The sequence below is a fragment of the Electrophorus electricus genome, chromosome 4 (assembly GCF_041902795.1).
Source record: "Electrophorus electricus isolate QZ-2024a chromosome 4, ASM4190279v1, whole genome shotgun sequence".
NCBI lineage: Eukaryota > Metazoa > Chordata > Actinopteri > Gymnotiformes > Gymnotidae > Electrophorus > Electrophorus electricus.
In genome coordinates, this window is record NC_137500.1 from 15,352,501 (window position 1) to 15,376,120 (window position 23,620).

Consider the following 23,620-nt stretch of genomic DNA (forward strand, 5'->3'; position numbering starts at 1 on the left):
CAGGAACCTCACCACCAGGGCTGAAGAAAGAGAGGTAAAGAAAGAAACAGACATGATTATATTTACACAATAGCTGTGCGCAATCAGCCCGAGTGCGGAACGATAATGGAAAACACTCGAGGAGACCGCCCTGGATGCTGAAAGGAACCAGCAAAAAGTAAGCAAATTTATAAATCGAGAAATCCTTCAGCACAAAATGTGCATTGTTTTAGATTAGTCTTGGTTCCTTAACAGGTCGACGAATCACAATAACTAAAAACCAAGAGACTGGTGGAGGAAAGGATAGAGGAGAGTTTGTCCAAGGCCTCCGTGATGGAAAGCAAACCTGGAAATGTAGACTCATCCCACAGTCTCTTGTCAGCAAGGCTGGACTTCCCAGAAAATGGAAAGCACATTGGCTTTATCTTCTCTCCCCATAGCCTGAGTATAACTGAGTGGGTTATAAATAGACCCAGCATCAATCCCACACCTCCTTCTCAGTGGTATACCCTGCATATAGGAGATAAATACTAGATCTGATGTAAGTATAGATATTTTCAATAGGATGAGTGTTCAAGGTTGGCTGTTTTCGGTGAAATATTTTGGTGGAGTAAAATTGCACTTTTTCAGTAAATACAAATTTAGTGTTCCTTCGCATCCTCTCACGAAGCTGTGTGGCTGCAGCCCAAAACCAACTAATGAATTTTAAGGGTGCCATTTGTATAGTATATGAACAATCACCAGAGTCAGAGTAACTGGCAGCTGTACTGTCAAGCCTGCGCAACCAGAGAATACCTAGGCAGAGTTTGACGAATGGAAGCACATTAATGCCTGATGTCTGGCAGCCATCTACCACAGTCGGCCGGGTTTTCCACCTCTTTTACCGGCGTTCGTGGAATGTTGCCGATCTCACCGGTGGTTTGCTTGCCTGCACCCTGGCATTGACCCCAGCCTTGACCCCACCCTTTCCTCCTGCTTACTGATTTGTTACACCGTTCTACTCCAGGACAGCTCACAGCAACCAAGTAGACGGTTGCCCGCCCCCATACGTCTGACATGTGGTTTCATGCTGCCACTTGCCTACATCTTCGTATGTTAATGTTTGTTGATTTGTTTGTTTTTTTCTAGACTCCTTTGGCAAATACTCCTCACCCAGGTTGTGGCTGGTGTATTGATGGGCATGTTGTATCACATGTAGACACACACACAGTTGTAATGTATCAGTGGGCAGGACAATCCAGGCCTGCTGTGTCCTTACATGTATGAAGATCAATCGTTCATCAATCTTTCATGGTTGGAGGTTGTTCATCAATCTTCCCAACTTCCTCTTACTCCTCCATTAATTTCCTGGTCTAGCAGAACAATGAGTAATGAGACAAGACACTTTGGCTACTGGGGAACAGAATGTACTGTCTTTCGCTAGCTGTCTGTCTCTCTCTCTCTCTCTCTCTCTCTCTCTCTCTCTCTCTCTCATTTGACCTTGCTCATCTCACTCATTCTATGCTTGTCTCTTTCTTTCTCTCTCTCTCTCTATCTTATTCACTCTGTCTATCTACCTTTCTCTCTCTCTCTCTCTCTCTCTCTCTCTCTCTCTCTCTCTCTCTCTCTCTCTTTCTCTCTCTGAACTGAGTGCCACAAGGTGATTCTACTGCAGAAAGCAAAAACCCACTGCTCCTCTGGTGTGTCCCTGTAGCCTCACTGTGCTCCTTTGTTTGGGGGCCGTGGTGGTGTACCAGTTACCGCTCAGATGATTCATTGAGCCATGTTCTTCAAGGGGCTTGTCATGTGCCTGACTGACTCTGAATAGGCTCCAGTGGGCCTGCTTGAGTCTGTAGGGCTATCTCTTTCCCCATGTGAGGTGGCATAGTTACAGCCCCGCCCCACCCTTCGCAGACACTATGGGTAAAATTACTCTGCTATAAAGCTAAAAAGACCACCCATCTTTGTCTCCTTTTCATAATCAGCTAGCTTTAAAAAAGCAATATGTATGCAAGGTAAAGGATGTTCACATGATGGCTGTACTTGTTACATGTAACAACATTCTGGGGTTCTCGAGGTCGGTGCCATGTTTGAACCAATTTTGTGCCTTTAAACTTTCAGTATCTTATTTCCTGTATATTCCAGACATGTTTTCCATCGTTTTTCTTTTTTATGTCAGGGATAAATAAACCCAGACTACACCACTTCTTCTAAATCACTTTCTGATAGCCGCTCAGTTCACTGTGAGGCTACAGCTGCACTCTTCCTCTGTTATGCACTGCCAAACACAGCCCGATGCAAGTTCTGCTCTTAAAATGACCATTACCAGTTGAGCAATGGGTTGGTCCTTCATCCATCCGGTCTGTTTGATTTGCTTATCAAATGAAGCGTCATGCTAACCCTGCCAACTTGTATCAAAAGCCAAGGCAATCTCAGAACGACAGCTGGCCCCTAAACAAGACAGATTTCATGGGCTAGAGGAAATTTGTTATTTGGAGGATGCAAGACAATTGAGACCTTCTGGGTGTGAGTCATCTTTAAGGAACTTTGGGAAGCCCTTTACTGGTGCTGCTTAGGTTCCACAGTGGCTGTCAGGGCTTTCCAAGTCAAAGCCTCTCGTGTGGCAAGTGACAGTGGCAGGAGAGAAATAGGAACTTGGTTACAAAGCGCAGATTCGCTGGAAGAGGCATCATTGAGAAGGGACAGAATGGAGAGCCTTCTCAGTGCCCTCAGCTACTTGCTCTTCCATGCTAATGGAATATGCACTACCAAGAACGTGTCTGCATCAGGGTTGCCCAGCCTGTCCACTGGGGTCTTCTATTAACCACAGCTATGCAAACATCAGAGGAGATTCATGTGAAAGGAGAATCAATCCATAAGTACTAGTACTGGTGCCACCTTTGAAGGGGGGGAGGCGTAGCAGGATGCGAAGAGGAGCCATGATACACACAGCAACATTTATTTAGACACACGGTAGACAACGTAGCTCTAAGGCCATCGGGGACTCAAACACTGACAATGCTAACGTTTACACAAAGGACTTATATTCGCTCACATTATCAACACAACGAGGAGCAGGTGTGAAACACATGGGGGCGTGCCCACACACACACACACACACACACACACAGGTAGACGTTTGGGGGGAAGGGATGTACAGTGACAGAGCCCCTCCCCAATGGCGCAACTCCCGGTGCACCAGCCTATCGGGCTACGGCCCCAAAACGCACGCCGAATGGCGAAGCCGGAGGACTGAGCGAACCGACACGGGTCAGTGCAAGCAGCACAGTGGGGGGAAGGACAGAGACAGAACAATAACAGACACAGGGACGGACACACTGACGGGCACAGGCACAGACACAAATAGAGACAAAGCGACGGATACATTAAATGTGACTGGGACTGACACAGTGACCGGGGCAGGTACATGCATGTAATTAAACAATGAGTTATGAATAAGTCCGGGGAAGCTGGCAGGAGCCCCAGCCTGTCCCCCGGTCATCAGCTGGCTCGGAGTCTCACTCTGTTGTGGGGGATCACCTTTTGCTGAGCTGGGTGGCGACAGCTTCTCTGGCTTTGGTACACATGCCTTAGGAGGCGCACCAGTGGTTTTGCCTGTCTCTGGGGCGGGCACTGGTGACGCCTCCTTTTTGTCTCTTTGAGGCTTGCGTGCAAGCATGTGAGCCCTGGGGCTGTGTGCCCCAGGTGAGGGAGTGTCTTCAGACGATGATGGCACCGCCTCTTTGTGAGTCACGCGGGGCAGCTTGCTGATTCGAGTGCGTCATGCCTTTGGCAGAACCTTGGGTGCTGGAGGCTCGTCTCTCTCCGAATCTGCTGACCATGTGTCCGTCACAGACGGGGAATCCTCACGAAGGGCCTCCTCTACCTCTATTACGGGATTCTCCAAATAGTAGACCTCCGAGTTTGACCAGAGGCTGATGTCTTGACACTCCTCACTCCACTCATACTCCCCGTAGTCCCAGTATGGATAGTATGACCCCCGCAGTGTCGGACCCCGGAAACTGGTCACCATCGTACCCGTTCCGGTGCTCCACCGAGTCCGTACTACACTCAATGCCCTCCCCCAAATTTCCCAGGAGCACTCTCCCCTGTTGTACCGGTGTGGAGAGTTCCCAAGAACATGGGGGGTTTCCCTACAAGGGCTGGGGAAGAACGATTACACGCCTTCTTCCCTTTCTTCTTCTAGCTCCTCTTTCCTGGCATCCTTCAGCGGTCAGTGTTTCTGTGAGGCTTAGCAGGATGCGAAGAGGAGCTGTGGTACACACAAAAATGTTTATTTAGACACACGGTAGACAACATAGCTCTAAGGCCATCGGGGGATCAAACACTGACAATACTAACATTTACACAAAGGACTTATATACGCTCACATTATCAACACAATGAGGAGCAGGTGTGAAACACGGGGGCGTGGCCACACACACACACACACACACACACACACACACACACACACACACACACACAGGTAGACGTTTGGGGGGAGGGGCCGTACCATGACAACACCCTCTCTCTGCGCTTACATTAAGCTAGTTCAGGTCAGTTATTCAGCACATGCCTCTTCCGAAGACTTAATCCTTCCAAAGATTTCATTCTGCCAAAGAGTTTCACTGGCTCCGTTCAGACTGCGTCGAATAGCACATCGCAAGACATAACACTGAGACCTGGAAGACAGCGTTATTAAAACACAACCAAAAACTTAGTGCTTTAGTTGCCTGGCTTCTTCTTGGACCTTTTTTAGGTTACTTACTTATTTGCGATGCTGACCACAGTGAGATGTGGAAAGTGTCATGCCCTCAATGCGATTTTATCACATATCACAGCTCATGTGCTGATAAAGGACCTTTTTTTTTAAAAAAGAGGGCGAGGAACACTAAGCTGTGTGCTGTGGGCCACCAGAGCCACTGTGGGAGGCAATTACACTCAGCCTCTCTTTCCCTTGGTTTTTAATCTAGGCTTAGTCTAATTACATATGCAGTACGCAAGTCTAATAGCAAACAAAGCCAGTACAATTAGAAGCCCACACAGCCACAAGTGTTGAGCGTGGAGTGCATGCAGCTGACTGAACATATTTGATTCAGTTTGTCAGGCCCATGAAACTCTGCACCCCTTCGGGTTGGGTCAGTTATATAGACTTATTTATTATGAGCGATCTTTAAATAATCTTTGATTCTTAGGCTCTGAATAGCCTACATTTCCATTACAAATACAGTAATGTAGATCTATCTCTCTGTCTCTGACTATGAGGTTATAATTGTGCCCTTAGTTTAAGGAAATAAATCTTGATCATGCATGATAGAACATTTGCATCACTGCACAGTAAAATAATCAGTGTTACAGCACAAACTGATCTGAGATATCTGAGATAAATCTGAGATACATGCACCCATCTATAATGTATACTACAAGTGTTGTCTTTTTTTTTTTTCCAAACGGACACAATGTTTTTAATAAGGCCATTTCACATTCCCATTTCGTAGCCACTAAAACAAAAAACACACCAGCTCTCTACCACATTGTAAAACCAGAAACACCACAATCGTAGTTGCAACCCCACCAGAGGAAATTAATGGCAGTCAGTCCTGGGGGAAGATTCATAGATTTCCCAAGGCTTCTCTTTGCACAGGAAATAAGAGCACAATGGAATGACTGGCCATTCGCTGTGCTTTGCTGAAGACATCCTTCTGATATACCTTTTACCTGATGCCCTGAACTGATTGAATGATTAGTGCGTGCCAGTGCACACAAAACTTTCCATTACATTTGACTTGTTTGCCATCTAGTCCATGTGTTATGGAAAGGAAAAGACTGTGGTCTTTTTATTTTTAATCCTTTAATTTAGAATGAACACCCACAGCAAACATGACATTACTGGGTGTTGTAAGTGCCTTATGTCACCAGGATGAGTCAGATGTTGCCTTGTTGGCGGAGTAGTCTCAGCAGAGTATTAAAACTGACGTGACAGTGGCGTGGTTGTGAGGGTGAAGCTGACGTTTATCAGGCACAGCAGTGTTGCTGTGGGCTGGTGCATATCTTAATGCTACTGCTTGGCTGTAAGTGAGCCACAAATTACATACATCCGACAAACATTAGTCCTCTGGTCGGAAACTGACCATTGACAAAGGGCTAGAGGATGGCTAACCAAAACTATGAATGACAAAAGAGGCTACACACATCCAGTATATGAGTGTTTTGTGACATACTTATATTACTGCAATATGATATTTGGTGTGGTTATTGAATCTATTGTACAGTGTTTCTTTGGCAAAAAACTAAATGGTCTTTTTTTAAACCAAAGCACTATCTCTGGTCTTATGGAGAAGCCCTCCCACTCTCTCTGTGCTCACAGCGGTGGAGCAAGCACAAGGCTCACAGATCTAAAAGACAGCACAACAGCCAGGGTCACAGAGACGAGTGGACACTGGTACAGGACATAAACAGAGTCAATGTTTTCGCATGGTTTCAAGCCACTTCTTCTCCCTAGAGAGAGGTCATAGGCTTCTGTCCAGAGACCAGCGTTCTGCAGGAGATTTCCCAGAACCCCACGCACCCTAGCGGATGCACTCTCGGACACGTCTCTATCCTTCCTGCTGTCTCCAGTCTTTCTATAAATGTGCTGCATCAACAGGACGAAGCCATACAAATAATAGTAATAAAAAAACTATAGGCTGCAGTGGGAGCAGGGGGCCCATCTCAGTGAACAGGATGTGATGATTGCATGTTTGTAGAAATCCGCAGAAACCAGTGCCTAGGAGAAGATATGAGGGTTACGTTTAAGGCAAAGAAGCTGGTCTAGTAGTAATAGCTTTTCCTACAATTTTATTTGGAAGTAATCCTGTCAAATCATGGATCATATTTTCATATATACACACAAACCACAAGCACTTCCTTAAGAAAAACTAACCCCACATCTCACTCTCTCTTTCTCAATTCAATTCAATTCAATTCAAGGTGCTTTATTTGTATAACAAATAATGGTGCACTTGTATAGTCAAAGCTTGGGTAACCAAGTATGAAGGTATTAAAGAACAATAATACAATAATAATATAACAATAACACAACAATGATAATGCAACAATAAACTGAACATTATATAATTTATGAAAGGAAAATTAAGATTAAACTATGTAATGTTTTACAATTGGACAAAAAAGTGGTATAAATAAATAATGAGAAATTTTTTTCTCTCTCCTGTGCGTTTGCATGTGTGTATCAACATTGTCACTCACTGTCCCTTTTATGTTGGTAGGTTAGGACATATTGTGCTATTAGTGTACAACACTCCTTGTGAACATTAGAGATGCTGTTGAATCTGGGACATTTAGGATTATTTTTTGGAAACAATTCTTCACGAATCTCTTTTTTAAGTTTTTTTTTAAGAGAGAGAATTTTAAGAGTTCTGTTAAAAAGTGCAACTCTGTTTTGGTTTAGTTTTCTTCACATTGTTAGCAAACTGCTCTTTGGCAGCCAAGATTTCTTATGTCTGCCAGTCTCTCTAGCCAGACAGTACTCACTGAGTCTGTACTAACTCAAGGCGGTTCTCATTTTCTCAATATTTCTCATTTTATGGCACAGAAAGCTCTGCATCCTTTGATCCTGAATTTATTCACTGCTTGGTTAAAATTGCATGATTTTAACCAATTTTGATACCTAAATAATTATAGATGAATGGATGACATTTCATTTGTGCCTAACACACATACACACACACCATGTCTATGAATATTGCCATTCAAAAATGTCACATGGGTACCCAACTGCTATTCCATTTTTAATCTAATCCCTTAATATTCACCTGGAAACTCACTGGCCAATAACTTCACTCTGTTTCTATCATCAATATGGCTGAATTAGGGCATGTGCTACCAAGTTTAGTTAATAATGATTTCTTCAAAGGAGTCATTAGAAGTCACAGCTAAATCTAATAAGTCAAACGAGCAATTATACCCACTGAAATACAACTATTACTCATAGCTCATTAAAATATTAGGAAGTTATGTCTACCTGTGTTTATTTTAGGTTAATCAACTCATTTTTCTCTCATGTGATTGTAGTGCTGTTCAAAGCTTGGAGAAACTAAATAAAAACATTGTCATATGAAGATTAATTGTGGATTTTACAGAAACAAAACATTGCATGCAAGTTTAACATGCTTCAAACTGAATCCAGGGAAACTTTATATATCTGTTTTTAAGGCTGGTTTCCCTGGGAATACAGAAGCAGTATAATGTTCACACATCACACACTTCAACGATATCATAAACAAAATATTGCAACGTGATGTTAGTCTAAACGTGTCTTTTTTGCTTCATGAATGCATCCCAGAGCATTTTCAGTTTTATTTGATCATAGCACACCTCAGAACTATCATAACTCTAACTGTACACAATATATAACCCCAATAATCACCAGCACCAAACACAAACCATAATGTTGAAAAGCCCAATGGAATAATGTACCAACTACTAATCATGTGATCTTCAACACGGCTGAGTGAGAGAGTCTTTCACCCTAGTTTAGTGGTGGTGAATCACATATGTGGTTCTTTTAAAAGCTCTTTGTGTGCTCCTCATCTTTTGACTGGAAAGTCCTGTAGGGCCCATCTACTGTTGCTCTGCCCTGTTTGTGCCTGCAGCTCTTTGGGAACATGGGTACAATGAGGAAAGGGCGAGTACCATTGAGAAGAGGTCTCGTTTAGCACCTTAAGCAGGCTGTGTAACTGGGTACAGTTTCACACTCCTCAAAAGGTGTAAAGGACACTGCTTACAATTGTCACAGAGGGAGGAGGGACCGGCGCTTCCAACAGGAACGCTGTATTCATTCCCATTCAGCTAACCATGCATCATGGGTATACCAATTCATTTTGGCTTTCAAAGACAAAGGTGAAATGATCCAATAATGACAATGAAACGAAGCAGTTGCTAAATGCTGGGAATTAAACTCTCGTGTTCTGATCTTATCTTCTAGTTCCATGTTAAGGTTTTTCCGAAAAATATCCAGACTCTAACCAGTGATGTCAGGTAATTCATCATCCTTTCTGGTGTTCAGTTCTCTAGTCCAGTCCTTAGGGACCTCACTGAAGACCTTGTTTGTAGTATTCTTTGTCAGTAATTCTATGCAACAATGTTGATTTGACAGAAATTAAGTTGCATCAGTGTTGTCAGTGAGTTTCAACATGAGGTCAGTACTGATACAGGTAATAAATATAGAAACTGCTTATACCATAGTCAGTCATACCTGATCTCAGCAAAAATGCCTCTATATTGTGAGTCTCCCAAAGCTGGAGTTTATGGTAGGGTTACTGTTTGGCCAGCCCATAAAGGTACATCATCTGAATTAAGGGGCACAAAACTACATAATGGAAGAAAGGCATGAAGCCTTCCTCTGGTCATTCTTCACCTTTCATTTATGGCATTATTCAGAGCAACTTTCATGTTTATCACTATGTAAGCATGCATGTTTCCCAGGACCTTGGTATTACTAGCACCTTGCACAACCAGATGAGCTACAGGAGCTTTCTCTAGTGCTAGGTATATTTACATTCAGGGAAAGTAAAAATATGTCTTTTATATCAAATGCCTGCTACCAACTTTGTAAATATGATGGTGTTTCCATAATGGTATACATAGACATCTTACAGGTCATAAGGTTTGATGACTGCTTTGCATGGGTCATATGGCTTCTTGAATATTCCAGAAGGGTATCTGGAGTGGTGGGCAGTGGTAGCTCAGGTACTTTTCTAGTAGGCAGAAGGTTGCCTGTTCAAGCCTCGCCAGTGTTGAGCTCCTGAGGAAGGTGTCTTACCCTCAATTGTTCAAGTCATAATTGTAAGTTGCTTTGGATAAATGTGTCAGCTAAATTCTGTAATGTAAAATAGGGTATGTAGTGTTTCAAGAATCATCTGATGTGAATGTCATTGCACCTTTATGTTACATCTTTTGGCAAAGTACATTTTCTTCTCTATCAAGACATACATGCTTGCTCCAGTTCCCGCATTATGTAGGGGATTTGTTCTGGTGATATAATTGAAAATATAATTTTGAAAATGTAAAGCCTGTGTCAGGAACTGTGCTTAAGCAATTGATAAAAGCTATATATATATATATATATATATATATATATATATATATATATATATTAGGGTTTTTTTTAGTTTTTTTTTTATTATTAATATTGTTTAGACACCATCATCAGTGCCTCCACTAAGTGGCTCTGCAGTGCCAGATTATGAATTACACAGCAAATGTACAAGTGTGTGGGAGAAGGTGGCTTCTTTAAAAGCTTTATCTAACAGCTAACAACGTACTGAAGAAGACCTGAGTTCTTCCTTAGATAAAAGAGAAAAGGCCGCTAATTCAGCCCTGGCAGACATATAATCCCCAGTGTATAAAATGAAAAGAGAAATTGCTTAATAGCAGCATCATTAAAAATCTAGAGCTTTTTCATTCTTCAAAGTTGAAAGACGTGATTAACAGAGCACAATGATAATGAATCAGTCATCTATAAAGGCAAACATCACATAATGTCCAGCTTTGCTTTGCAAATGCCAATAAAACTGTATTAGTAAAAATAAACTAATAAATAAATAAGTTAATAAGACACAGGAAACATCTCTGAGATATACCTGTCTACCCACAGGTATTGGGGTTGGTAGCTGAGTGAAGGAACAGGTAGACAGGACATTCATGGGGAGAATGGACCTTTTAGAAACACACATACATACACAGATAAATTGAGCTCCAAGGACATCCTATTCCATCAGAACATAAACAGAGAAATAGTTAGTCTAGCACTGGGCTAGATACATAATGCACTCTGAGGCAGAAGCAAAGAACAGGATGAAATCTGGGCCCAAGCACTGTTCTATTAGAGCCCAGCAGTGGTAGGCATCTGTGGACAGATGCTTTGTGCCATGGTGCACTAGACTGCCAGTAATTGACAGGCTTAAAGGCCAGTTTTCCATCTGTTTTTCTTTTTTCCACAGTTCTTCCTTTTAGACAGAACAGATGAGGTGCTAACCACCTGCAGGCACATTACACACTGACAGAAGGCCTTGTTCTACCAAATAGTAATTCTACATACATATGCACAGATTGGTATCAGTAGCAAGCAAGCATAGGCCTGCCTGGTATGTCTGAGTCCCCCAAACAGTGCAACATACCTTCATACCCACGGCCCACATACAGATAAGCAGGGTGTCATTTTTGAGTGCCCTCCTTCACTTCTGGCCTCATTTTTGCCAGGTGATTCGGCACACTATTACCTGCCAGAGACTCCTCCGTCATGCCATGCCCAAAGCAGAACTCAGACAGTGGCAAACAGGAAGAGCTGTAGCAAGAGCCACAGGAACATGGCAAAATGAGAAATGAGCAGTATTACTGCAGATCCTCTGGGAGCCTGTGCAGTCCATCTGGTAGGCATCTGGTTTTCATTTGAAGCAGGCACTCTGTAGCAGCCAGCCTGCAAAGCAACAGCTCACCTGCACAGCGCCTAGCCATAAGCTAGAGCCAGGGATGATGGCAAGCTAGTCTCGACCCAAACAGTTGCGAGAGGGGTACTCTCACACAATAGTGTGAAATCAACTCATGATCTTTAAGCAGCACATGGCAAGCAGCTGAGACCTAATATTTAAAAAATCCATTCAGTGCCATGATTTTTCCCTCCTATTTTGCTCTGCCTTACTTCTACCCTGTCCTTGGTTGCACTGTTGCTCGAACAGGCACCCTCACCACACTCGGACAGCTCACATGGCCTCGTGATACCCATGGTGTCACACCCACTGCTGGATTCACACCTCATGTCCCACATGACCCCATGACACCCATGGTGTCACACCCACTGCTGGATTAACACCTCACGTCCCACATGACCCCGTGACACCCATGGTGACCCACCCACTGCTGGATTCCAGGAGCCGAGCCACTTCCTGGGTGAACTAGCTGTTCTTGAGCCTTTTCTCCATATCAAGAGGGCCACTGTGACGATGAGTTCCCCATTTGTGCTGCACCATGATGATCCTGATGAGTCATGGGTCCATCCACATCAAGGCTGCAGCCTCTCAGTCCTGCTTAGGGCCAGTGTAATATGAGTGTGCGTGATGAGAGGGATGTGGTAACACTGTGTGTGGATGCCAATTTATCTCCTTCTGATGTGTATGGTACACTTTTTTCCCATTTCAGCATATCAGTTTGAACATAATTAATTGGATAATAAGTAGTTGGTGTAAATAATAAATCTGTTTAGGGCCAGTTTCCCAGACTATAATTAGTTCAAAAACTTACCCTAAAAAGGACCTTTACTTCAGCATCACCACTTACATTACAGTTTAGTCCAAAACTTGGCTTATTCCATATCCAAGATACCAGTCCTAAAAAACTAAAACTAAATTAATCTTAACAACAATACAGATAAACAATGAAGGGATTAAGAGCTGATGTTATCTGATCCCTTTCATGTGCCTGTCAAGATTCTGCCAGCAGCATTCTGAACTTCATAGAGCTCATGAGTGGGCTAGAGAAGACAATATTAGAGTATTCCAGTCAAGCTGCTACAAAAGAATGTGCATGTTTCTCACAGCTGACAGTGGAAAGAATGTCATAGTCTTCATAAATGACAGTATACAATTTTCCAATTATCACTGATACAGTTCGTGAAACTGAGATCACTGAGATTAAATATACTAATATGCAATATGTGCTGTAACGCAAGTCTTATCATTGTTTAGGAAAGGAGGGGACATCCACAAGGTAATGTTGTCTCTGAGGTCAGACAGGGAGCTCTGAATATCAATGCAGACAGTAAGTGATGTGATTTTTAAAATATCAGTTAGTGGAAACACAGAGCTATAGTTTAAATTAAGAAGAGTACAAAATCAAATGTTGGTGAACTTTGCAAGCTGGTTAAAAACAAGCACAATGCAGCATACAGTTGTAGGGTGTCGGGTGTTAATCAGTCAATCCATATTGGGGGAAAAAGAAGAAATTTTGGCTCTCTTTACACTTTGCATGCGTTTTTGGTGATCAGATCAGATTTGGGACTGGGGTTGTAATTTTGATTGGGATTGGGTTTGGTAAGAAACCATTCTTACAGTACCCAGAATAAAAACAGATGAAATGATGATATGCAATTTGCTCTTGGAAGTAAAATGAGATCTTGTTGAGATCACACAGGAGGAACATATTTTAAAAAGGTATAAATTAAAAATGCACTTTAATGGAAGATGTAAGATGGATCTTTAATGTACATTAATTATCTTATTCATCTTGCAGCCTGCTATAACAGACAATCCCTGGCTGGATACTGCAACCTGTAATAAACACTTGGGTTGGAGAAGAGTCAAGAGACTCTTAAAATCCTGTTTAAGAGTTTCCATTGCTCTCTAGAGATACTGTTAGAGCCTATATGCACGATTTTCAGCAGTAACGTTGGAAACAGTAGCATCAAGAAAGAACATTTCAGAACGATCTCCTTTCTTACACCTTTGAGAGGAGTAATGTTGAAGCTGGGAAACACTGTAACCAGGCCAAGTAAGCCATCAGGTATGAACTAGCAGCCACCCCTGACTGCTCTTCATACATTTCCATGTTTAAAGATGAAGTGAAGCTCTACTTAATGCTTTGATACAAAGAAATGGGGGTGGGGGGGAGTTTTTTTATTTTATTAATAACATACTAATGCCATTTCCACTTTATGTATTATGTTAATTCATTATTTAACTTACGTTTATTCTTTTATTGCAAGCATGTACTAGAAATCATAACTATAACTATATAACTGTAACTATATCCATATTAAGCAAAACACAAAAAAAATAGTTCTATCATATCATGCTGTGTGCTGCTGTAAGTTAAATAAAAAGCATGTTTTTAGAGCCATTTTTATCCATTTTATAAATGAAAAGCAAAAATGTAAATCTCTTTGAATAAGGCTGGCTCAGACTAAAATTCAATCTCTAAGATATGTACGCAGGATAAAGAAATTAGAGCAAACCATGTTACTGTCATTGCCATCAGCTGCTACCTTGCAAAATTGAATCAAAGTTAGCTGAACTCTGATATATACACTGTGCCACACTGTCAGGAACCAGCAGAGAATGAGGCACTCCAAAACTCGTGTTAAATGCCTTCTTTCATCCAATTCGCAGAAATGAACACGTCTGGTTCTCTTTCCTCAGCCACAGAGCAGCGTCCTGACCACAGGAAGCATTAAGGCAGAGACGTAATGTATCGTCAACTTCGATCAAGAATGTCATTATTTTGAGACTTTCAATTTTTCCTGAAAAATATAACCCAGGTGCCTGGCTTAATGGCGTAATATATTACTTTAATGTTAGTGCTTCACAAGAGCCCTTTTTTCTTGCATTGGCTGTCGTCCATTAAGGGAAGCACTGAGGATTGTGTGTTTTCTCCTGCCTAACTGTCCTCCAGTTGTCATATGGCCAGGCAAGTGAGCTTGGGACACAATGTTTTGATGATGAGACTCTCTGGACCTAGTCCAGCGAGTCCATTCACAAACAATAAAATCTCCACAATACCATCATTCATGCGTCGTTATTGCCGGGGCCATGTTTGAAATACTTCAATACTACCTCCAGCAGCACAGCAACCCCTGCTTTAGAAGCTCATGGGGCCAAAACTCAAGTGCTGCCCCTTAATCTGTCCTCATCAAGGGAACAGATGGTTTCAGGTTGAATTAATAGGTAGTTTGGACTTTTTGGGTCCATTACACTATAGTTTCTCATGAATCTTGTCTCGCTGCCTCTCGGGGAACGCATGCCAGTCAGGGTGAAGAGACAGACTTGCAAAGTATACATAAGCTCTGCAGAGTTCCTGCTACTAATCACTCCGCCTCAAAAGAGCTCTATGTTTAAAATAATGGAGACTCTTATTGAGGTTTAATAACAAAATTTCAGAGGATGTTAAAGCGAATAAAGTCACTCTCTGTAAAGCTGATGAGTCAGTGCTTTCTAAATTGTCTCTTGCTGACTTTCTCTCTCTATTTTCTCTCTTACAAAAAGGCCCTTGGCAGAAACAAAACTCGGAAATGAAATAACAGTCCTGGTGAGGCCGCCCTGCTAAGCATGCCTTGGCTCTGTGTGGTCTGTCCGTATGTCAGTGTGTTCGGAAAAGGGCGGTCTACCTGCTGCGGGGCAGCTGTGTCCACTGTCCCCTCCTCTTCAGAATGCTAGCGTTCCAGGGTGCATGTCCGCCGAGGGAGGTACATGCATTTAAAGTGATTCACGAGTGGCAATGGCCAGCAGAGCCATAAACAGCAGCACTTCCAGCTGGGAGCAGCCAGCAAGCCGAGGCTTTATTATTGTTATGACTTGGCATTGGGGAGAGATGGAGAAAGGGGGAACGGAGCTAGTGGTGCTGCTGTGTCTGTTGAAGTAGTGAAGGAGACAGGGCCTTTTATGGGGCCATGGGTTCACACTCAATAAACCTTATTTCCACGGCACACCTCAAATGAAAAGCAGGTTGGGGAGTGGGTTTGTGTGTGGATATGCATGTGTGTTCGCATGTGTGCATCCTAGAACAGACACTTTCAACTTCAAGGTTTAAAAGCCACTATATAGACTCAATAAAATGATAACAAAATGAACTGAGATTACTCCATGCATTCCTGAAGTTAAAACGAAAGAACACACAGTGGGAGGGCTAAACAACCTCATTTTCAATACTTAACTTTGTCAAGCTGTCCAGAAATGTTTTTTCATTAAGTGTTTTCTAGGACATAGAAACTGATCTCAGCTTTTCCAACAACATAGCGAATCAAAAAGAGTGAGATGCCAGGAAAACACGCAGGTTGGTATGCTTTCCTGAAATCTGGCCTTCCTACTCATGGAAGCCTACCAACCTCCTGTTCTGATGTGATTCTCTAACCACAATCATACAATCTAGTCCCTGCTTCTGTCCTGGAACCAATTTCCTAATTAGTAAACGATATCTCCCGTCCTCCAATTGCCAGCAGAGCCTGACTGTGCTCTGTGAAGATAGCATTCATACTTGTTCAGGGCCCTTTCAGCTGTAGATGTCATATATATCTCTCTCTCCAACACATGCAATCAGACTCACACAACTCCCTCCCATCTACATGTATTTAGTTCTTTCCATCTCCAAAAAACAAGGTGAAAATCAGCAGGCTGAAAACTGAGAGACCCTCTTCATGAGAACATGACCTAGAGGTCTGGGCCAAATAATTGTGCTTAAGTATATGAAATTTAGTTTGTACATTTGATTATTAAAAGTAAATTGATTTTCAGCTTTTAGGTTTTGGAATGGACATTTTCTTGGTGATGCAGGAACCTCTATTATTCAGCATATATACAGGAGGACACAAAAAGTCACTGATCCACATTCCATTTTCCAGTATTTGGACACAGAGTTTTGACTTTATTGTCTACTCCCTCCGCATGAGAAAGGTAAAAGACTTTTATTGTGTCACTGTTAGGACATTTTCCAAAATTCTTTCTTTTTATTAAAGTACACTGCATACTGCCAGATCACTCTTTCTCATACTGCAACACAAATGCATATGTTGTATATGGGGTGCTCAAAGCAAAGCCATTGCCAATTTGGTGTTTTATTTTTCATATTTTTCTTAACTGCCCTGCCTCAGCAAACTGAGTGATTTATTGAAGTTCTTTTCTTTTTGGATCACCATCTGTGAAAAGAGGGCTGTTATTGTTTTTAGCTGTGAAGTTGAACCAAACTGTAATTATATGACACCATTTATGATTAGTAATGAACAATTATAGTTCAAACCTGGCATACTGTTTTGTTTTTGTTTTTGTTTTTTTGTATGTGCATGTGTTTGCAAGTAAATTCACTTATGTTTTTGAAAGCTTTTATACTCAATCAATAATTAACCTCTCTATATCTCTGTCTAATTATGTACAACTTCTTTAAGAGAGGTTATGAAGGCACTGCTCACTTTCTTCTGCTTTCTTTCTACTAGTTGTTTTAATGAAAGTCTAGACAGAAGCTTTATAAGCAAGGTATATAAGATTATAAAGAAATATGGAGCAAATACCATATACCATATGTCATTGGTGGCATTTACCATGAATGCCAGAAACAAAACAGACTGATATCAGTAAAGAGGTCTTTTGCATTTTAGCACCTTCTGGCAACATCCATCTTATAAACGTAATTTAATAATTTACCCATCACTTAACATGGAACTGTATTTATGGGAGTATCACCCCTCCTATTGTTTTTGTTAAAAGATACATCACAGTGAAGCATCCCTCATTTGTTAGTGTTGTTCATTGCTCTCTTTTAACTGCACTCATTTAATATATTCCTTTCTGCTGGACAATTATAGGGGTCTAATGCACCTGTCATCCTGCCAACGTTCAAACTCCAACGTTCAAACGAGTGCTGGTACTCTTTTAACTACATGAGTGAATTGTAGGGAAAAGGATGTTTTGGGTGCCTGATGTCTTAGCTTTGACTGAAAGTATTACTTAACATATTTTCCTGTCAAATTACGCATGTTTTTATAAACGAACGTCCGTCGGAATCTTTCAGGAAATGCTATCTGAACATTTTTATCACTGTCATATCTTATTTCAAGGCATACTCTTACCTGACTTTCCCACTCCTGCTCTTCCGAAGACGGCCAGTTTCACCTCAGGACTCTTCGCCATGGCGAGGGAACTTACTTCAGCACAACGAGTCGATCGCAGAGCGGATAGTTGTGGGTGTAACGTCGCTGACACCTCATCGATTCATCTCTGCCTCGGCATGTAAGGATGGGATCACCTGCAAACCCGGACACATTCCGGTGACTTAAGCCGCCAAGCGTTCCCAAACAGCTCGTTCCGCGAGCACCGGTCTAGGCGCGTGGGTCTCACGGAGTGCTCTTTTAATGCACGACTGGCAAATTGATTATTCTCGAAACAGATCATTCCCTGTTTCCATCAGTGATAACAACATTAACATCATGACTCACCCTCATCCGTGGCGTGGGCAGGGTGCGTGTGTGACAGCGTATGTGCGCGTGTGTGAGGGATGACCATTTAATTATTAATTCAGGATCAAAATACATAGTCATATCGTTTTAATTTAATTCGCTGTTACCAGCCAATTTTCCTTTTGTTGTAAATTGCGGGACGCCATTCACATGATACCAGATCTTTCGTGCTGTCGCAGACAAAGGGTTTGCTACAAAATATACATTTATCTAAAGTCCTGAAGAAAAGAAGACTGTGTACGCAGTATTATTATTAATTATTGTTGGAGGGGCCAAAGAAACCAGATGTATGCCATATGAACAGTACATTGCATGCCCCTTGCAAAGCAAGTGTTTACTATGTGAAGGATGCTGTGTTATCAGCCTGAAAGCTTAGAGTGTCTTGAATTTGACCCTGGCTGGGGTCTTAAACCAAGTCTTTAGAGCGCTGAACTTTTCTTTGGAGCCCAGTGCTGCATGTAGTAGTTCTAAGAAGTTTCAAAGCAATGCCCTTCTGTGGAGTGTTTTTACCAGGTCCTTATATGATAGGAGCGTGCTTCACACTGCCAGCTCTATTTCCTGTGAGACTGGTGTGTGTATTGTGTAAGGCAGTACAATACAGCCTAAAAATTACATTATGGTACATGCATTCTTAGATCAGTGTGGCATTAAATTATTTCATATTATTTATATGGAAAGTCAACATCTACAGTAGATGTAGAGAAGGTGTGTAACTATGTAAGCTTCACACTGCAATAACAACTGCCTTGTCCAGTTTCATAGTCTCATCAGTGCCTCACCATGTGACCAGAAGTAAGTTACCAGCATGCAACTTCAATACTGTACGTTTAACACTGCAAATATATGTTTGTCGCTTTGTCTTTCAATTAATGCTCATAAATTCACTGTGGGTATAACCATCTAAGGCTCCAAGGACATCAGGTATTCAGATTTGGCAGATTCATACAATTTGTGAAGACAATTTGTGAAACCAGCCATTTGGTTTGCCCATGAGAATATACAATATAGTACTACCTCCCATGGCCATGAAGCCATGGAATGTAAATACACATAAACACCAAAAGTTCTCTTCTCGACACCTTGGCCATGTAGACTACACAACACATGACCTCACAAACAGCGCTGTAATTACTCCCACTTAGTTCTTAGTGTGGTTGTGAAAAAAGTGTTGTTGTGCCTTTGTTCATTCAGACATGGCACAGGACAGGAGAGTGAGGTGAATATCGTCAATAAAGGCAGTAACAGATGGAGCTAAGTGCCTTCTAAGTGGTCTCTGAAGGTCATGTGATGATACATGAAACAAATCTGGAGCAGTTTGGGAGAAACCCAAAGGTAGGCTTACAGCACTTGCACTGATGGTCGCTCATACCCTCCCTGATGGTCAGGTAACATCTCTGGTAGGACAGAAGGGGGTCTGGGGGTGTTTGTTTAAAATAAATGCAGCTCCCATGCTTTCTGCACAAAACACACTCTTTATATATATTTATTGAAGATATTAATCTCACTCTCCTGTCCTGTCGCACACCTTAACAAAAAGAAGATATATTCATAAAAGCAAGGTCCAAGGAAGACAAAATCAGAAGTATTCAGAGGAGGTAATCAGAGGATTTCAATTTATTAACTAAGCTTAGGGTGGAGATCACTTCACACGAAAGGAGCTCTTATATGCCCAATTTTTTTTAAATTAAATTACAGTACATGCCCTTTAAAAAAAACCAAAACTAAACAAAACAAAAAAAATAAAAACTTTTTAGTCTATATACTGGAACTACATAACTTGTAGGCTACCTTTAGAGAGGGCCCTGTTCTTTTTCTTTCAGGCTAACAATGAATAGATTTAAAAATGAAAGCTATGGGATGGGATGAAAGGCATGAAATAAGCTCTTTGGTCAACGTACAAATAATCGTCTCCGTTTTATGCCTACGCATGGAATTCTCTAAAGTTTGCTAACCTCTCTCAGCTTGTAAAGTTTGCTATGTCGATTCTTTCCGCCTCCGTCTGAGATCGTGCGCACTGAACATCAGCTCGTTTACAGTGTCGCACTTTTGGCGCATCCGGTGGTCAGCGTAGATACAGACTGGGACCGAGCACTTTACGATAACTCAGCTCTCTGGCAGTAGGATGCAAGGACCGATCGAATGTGAATCAGGGCGCCCCGGGCATCTCCAAGGACACAGCAGCATCGAACAGGCCACGTCGTTAGAACAAGTTACGGGGGCACGGGGTAGCAAAGCCTACAACTCTGCTTTCTTATCATGTGGGGGGGGGGCTACCCATTAACTCATGGTGATTTATAGCGCTCTTTGGAACTTCTTGCACGCACATCCCCACCGAAGTACCGAAGGTTACTTTGAGACTAATTTAATTCTGAAATTGTAAATCACCGAAGGTCGTAAACAAACATTCATGTTCGGTTTTACGGACAACAAAGAATCGTTCTATATAACGAGAATCATTAATCGTTTTAGTTTAATCATTGCAACTTGCGCTAGTCATATTTGCCAGGACATTTCTTGTGTTGTCATACACCCTCGGAGGTGTCATTGATGAGAGACTACTGACGTGGACACCCATGCGTCAGAGGATAAAATAGCAACAAACACAAATGAAGCATGGATTATTCTTAATGAAGAATTGAAAACACACTGTTGGCTAGCATATGACCATCATAAAGACACATGTTGGCTTTGTTCGTTAATGTGACACTGTCGAATGACATAGACGACTTTTGACATTTAACACAATTTTTGGAAAATTGCTGTCAAATGAATGAATAAATCTACTTACCTTCAAATATGTTGCCAAAATGTGAAATCTCTAAAAAAAAAATAGAAGCCAAGTAGGTTTTAAGCCCCTAGTGGTACAGGCTGGGCAACCAAACCCACCAGCTGTACCGGTAACCTAGTGAAGGGCGCTCTGCTCCGAAAATTCAGGCACAGTAATGATAAGCAATGCGTACTGGGGGGTTCTCTGAGCGAGGGTCTGTCGCAATACATGGAGCGGAGCCGCTTTTCAACAGAAGCCTGCAGCTTAACATGCCAGTAGTCCACTATTCGTGTGGAGGTATCTGGCGCCCTCTTTTGAACCTTACATGCTCTGTGGCCAGAAAACAGATATATTCGTTGGCTAATTTCCGAAGATGTTCTTGGGTATGGTCCACGTTATGTTCCCAGAACGGACATATATTACATTGTTCTTAGCTATGAGTAGATATTTACCGCCAGTGAACAAAATAATGCTTTATTCTGAAAGGTGTGTGTGTGTGTGTGTGTGTGTGTGTGTGTGTGCGTGTGTGTGTGTGTGTGTGTGTGAGAGAGAGAGAGAGAGAGAGAGAGAGAGAGAGAGAGAGAGAGAGAGAGGCCAATTTACATTAAGTTATTAAATAATTTAAATATTAAATTATTAAATGGGACTATGTATTTACATGTAACATCTAATATTTCTTATACTGGCGCGCTTGTGTCTGCATTTACCACTAGAGGGCAATAACACACGTAACATTAAAAGACACAAATGGGAACATGTGAGTTTGAAGCTACAGAACAGATGTCACGACCTCAGCGTTTAAAGGCAAATTAGTATAGGCTACTGCCTGGCTCAGATGTACGAATTAAAAATCTTAGAAGTAATCGAGACATACGTTCGGTAATGCATTTCTTGTTTTTAATGTTAACAGTACTTTGAATCATTTGTAACACATTATAATATTTTATAATAGTGGCCTTTTCATGCGGAGGCTGGTGCGTTGATATGCTATACGGTATGCTTTGTGAGCTTTTACTATGGGTACAGCCATAGTAGAAAGAAACAGAGCCGAATTCATCGGAAGTACAATTTAGCTCTCATTCACATGCTCTTTGTTCAAATGCCATCAAACGTGCAGGGAGAGCCCTTCTGAAGAGCCAATGGCCGCCAAGAATTTATCTAATAAAAATGGGGACGGCTCGAGCGTGATTGGTCAGTTCTCTTAAATAATCTTCGTTGCTGGCAAAGGTTGGAGGCTGGCTTTCTGGTAGAGCGGACTTTCTTGAGCAGTCCGCCTTCGTCGTCCCAATATTATCTCCATCTCTCTTTCACTTTTATATCGTATTTTATGAATAACTATGGAGAAAATACGGCCGACTGTTTAACTGACTTTTTAAAATTTCCCTTGGCTAATGTAGCCTACACCGCTAAGAAGGACATTTGTCAACAGTAGTTCCCTTTAGAATGTCAAAATGAGGTTATGTAATGGCCATCAAAATGTGAGATGTGATCAAAAAGTGCTATGTATGCTCCAACTGAGAAATACGAACACGTGTACCTTGAAAATACTTTTTTTTTTTCAGTCCTGGGCCGTAAATACAACTTAAGACCAAGAATGATGAACTTGTCAGCTATCACCTACAGTGGACTTGGAACAGCAGAACAGCATGTTGACATGTCATACATAGATCTTTCAATCTTTTTTTCACATATAAATTTGTAAATCTAGAAGGACATTAAGAAAACTTACGTTTAAAAGTGTGTAATGTCCATTGCACATATTTACAAGCGATTTTGATAGTGGTGGGGAATGGTTGTATTTTACTTTACCATCTGAACAAGTGAACTTCAGGTTAAGGTCCATTCCTTGTATGTAGGCCTACTACACAAAAATGTGAATCTGTTATGTAAGAACATATTGGGGACATGCTGAGTAAGCGCAACATGCACCCACAGACACATACACTAGTATTACAATGCCATTACCACATATCATTATCTATCCTAAGTAATTATAGGCTATGTAATTATGCGCAAAAGTACGCTCAACGCCTCATTTTGAATTATGATCTTAGTAATATGCATTTAGAAAAATGACCTCACATCTGTGTTTATGCCACCAAAGAAAGGAAGATAGAATACTCTTCTAAATCTTCAGCCTTTCCCTTTCTGCATAATTGTAGTAATAATACGATCGTTACTACAGCAGTCTACAGAAGTGATGGCAAAGGCCAAATTAATTTAACTATGCTTATCTGATGTGCATCTCTAAAAAAATCTACTTAAATATGGAACTGAAAGAAGAAAACTTATGGGTTGTAATGTGCAGCCTAATAAATGTAAATTATTGAAATTAAATACATGTCATTTAACTCAAACTTTGTAGTGTAATGGTGACTTATCCTCTAGAGAATGACAAAGCAGTGGTGCAGTGCTTCTAGTACGAGACACATATTTCTTCCAAGATATACAACAGGTTAGTCACGACAGCCTGTCTGAAACAGGTCTAATTTAAACCCAGAAATATATACATTTTTAACATATAAAACATTCATAAACTAGGTCAAAAGCCTTGGGTAGTAAAACATTTAACATTAACAAGCACAAGTTCAGTAAGTCATTTCAAATCTGGACCAAAACCTTTGTAGGGATTTCAATGCTACAAAAGATTCCCTTTCATTAAAATGATTTGATGCTTACTTCATGCTTTGCAAATACTGTCAACCAACATTAGGTTTCGTTCTGACGTAGGACCAACTGTTAGTGCTCAAACCTCAGCCATTATAAGACAAGCTGCAATGCTTGTAATTGATCTTTGCATAACGAGGCACCAGGCTGCTTCAGTGGTATCGGTCCACGCAGCGGATCATGGTTTCATGGGAATGATGAATGATGAGGGATTGCAACAGAAGAAGGCA

General features: G+C 41.5%; 1 protein-coding gene across 1 annotated transcript in view; it reads right to left on the bottom strand.

Moving 5' to 3' along the window:
- Positions 1–20,909, bottom strand: part of rerg (RAS-like, estrogen-regulated, growth inhibitor) — a 26,341-nt gene extending 5,432 nt beyond the window's left edge. Inside the window, exons 1-3 of the mRNA XM_027026093.3 lie at positions 20,745–20,909; positions 17,570–17,745; positions 1–20 (exon numbers count right to left, since the gene is read on the bottom strand). The exon at positions 1–20 is cut by the window's left edge and continues 37 nt beyond it. Coding sequence (XP_026881894.1) covers positions 1–20; positions 17,570–17,630 — 81 coding nt within the window. The 5' untranslated portion in view covers positions 17,631–17,745; positions 20,745–20,909. The remainder of the gene's footprint in view (positions 21–17,569; positions 17,746–20,744) is intronic.
- Between the last annotated feature and the right edge of the window lie 2,711 nt (positions 20,910–23,620).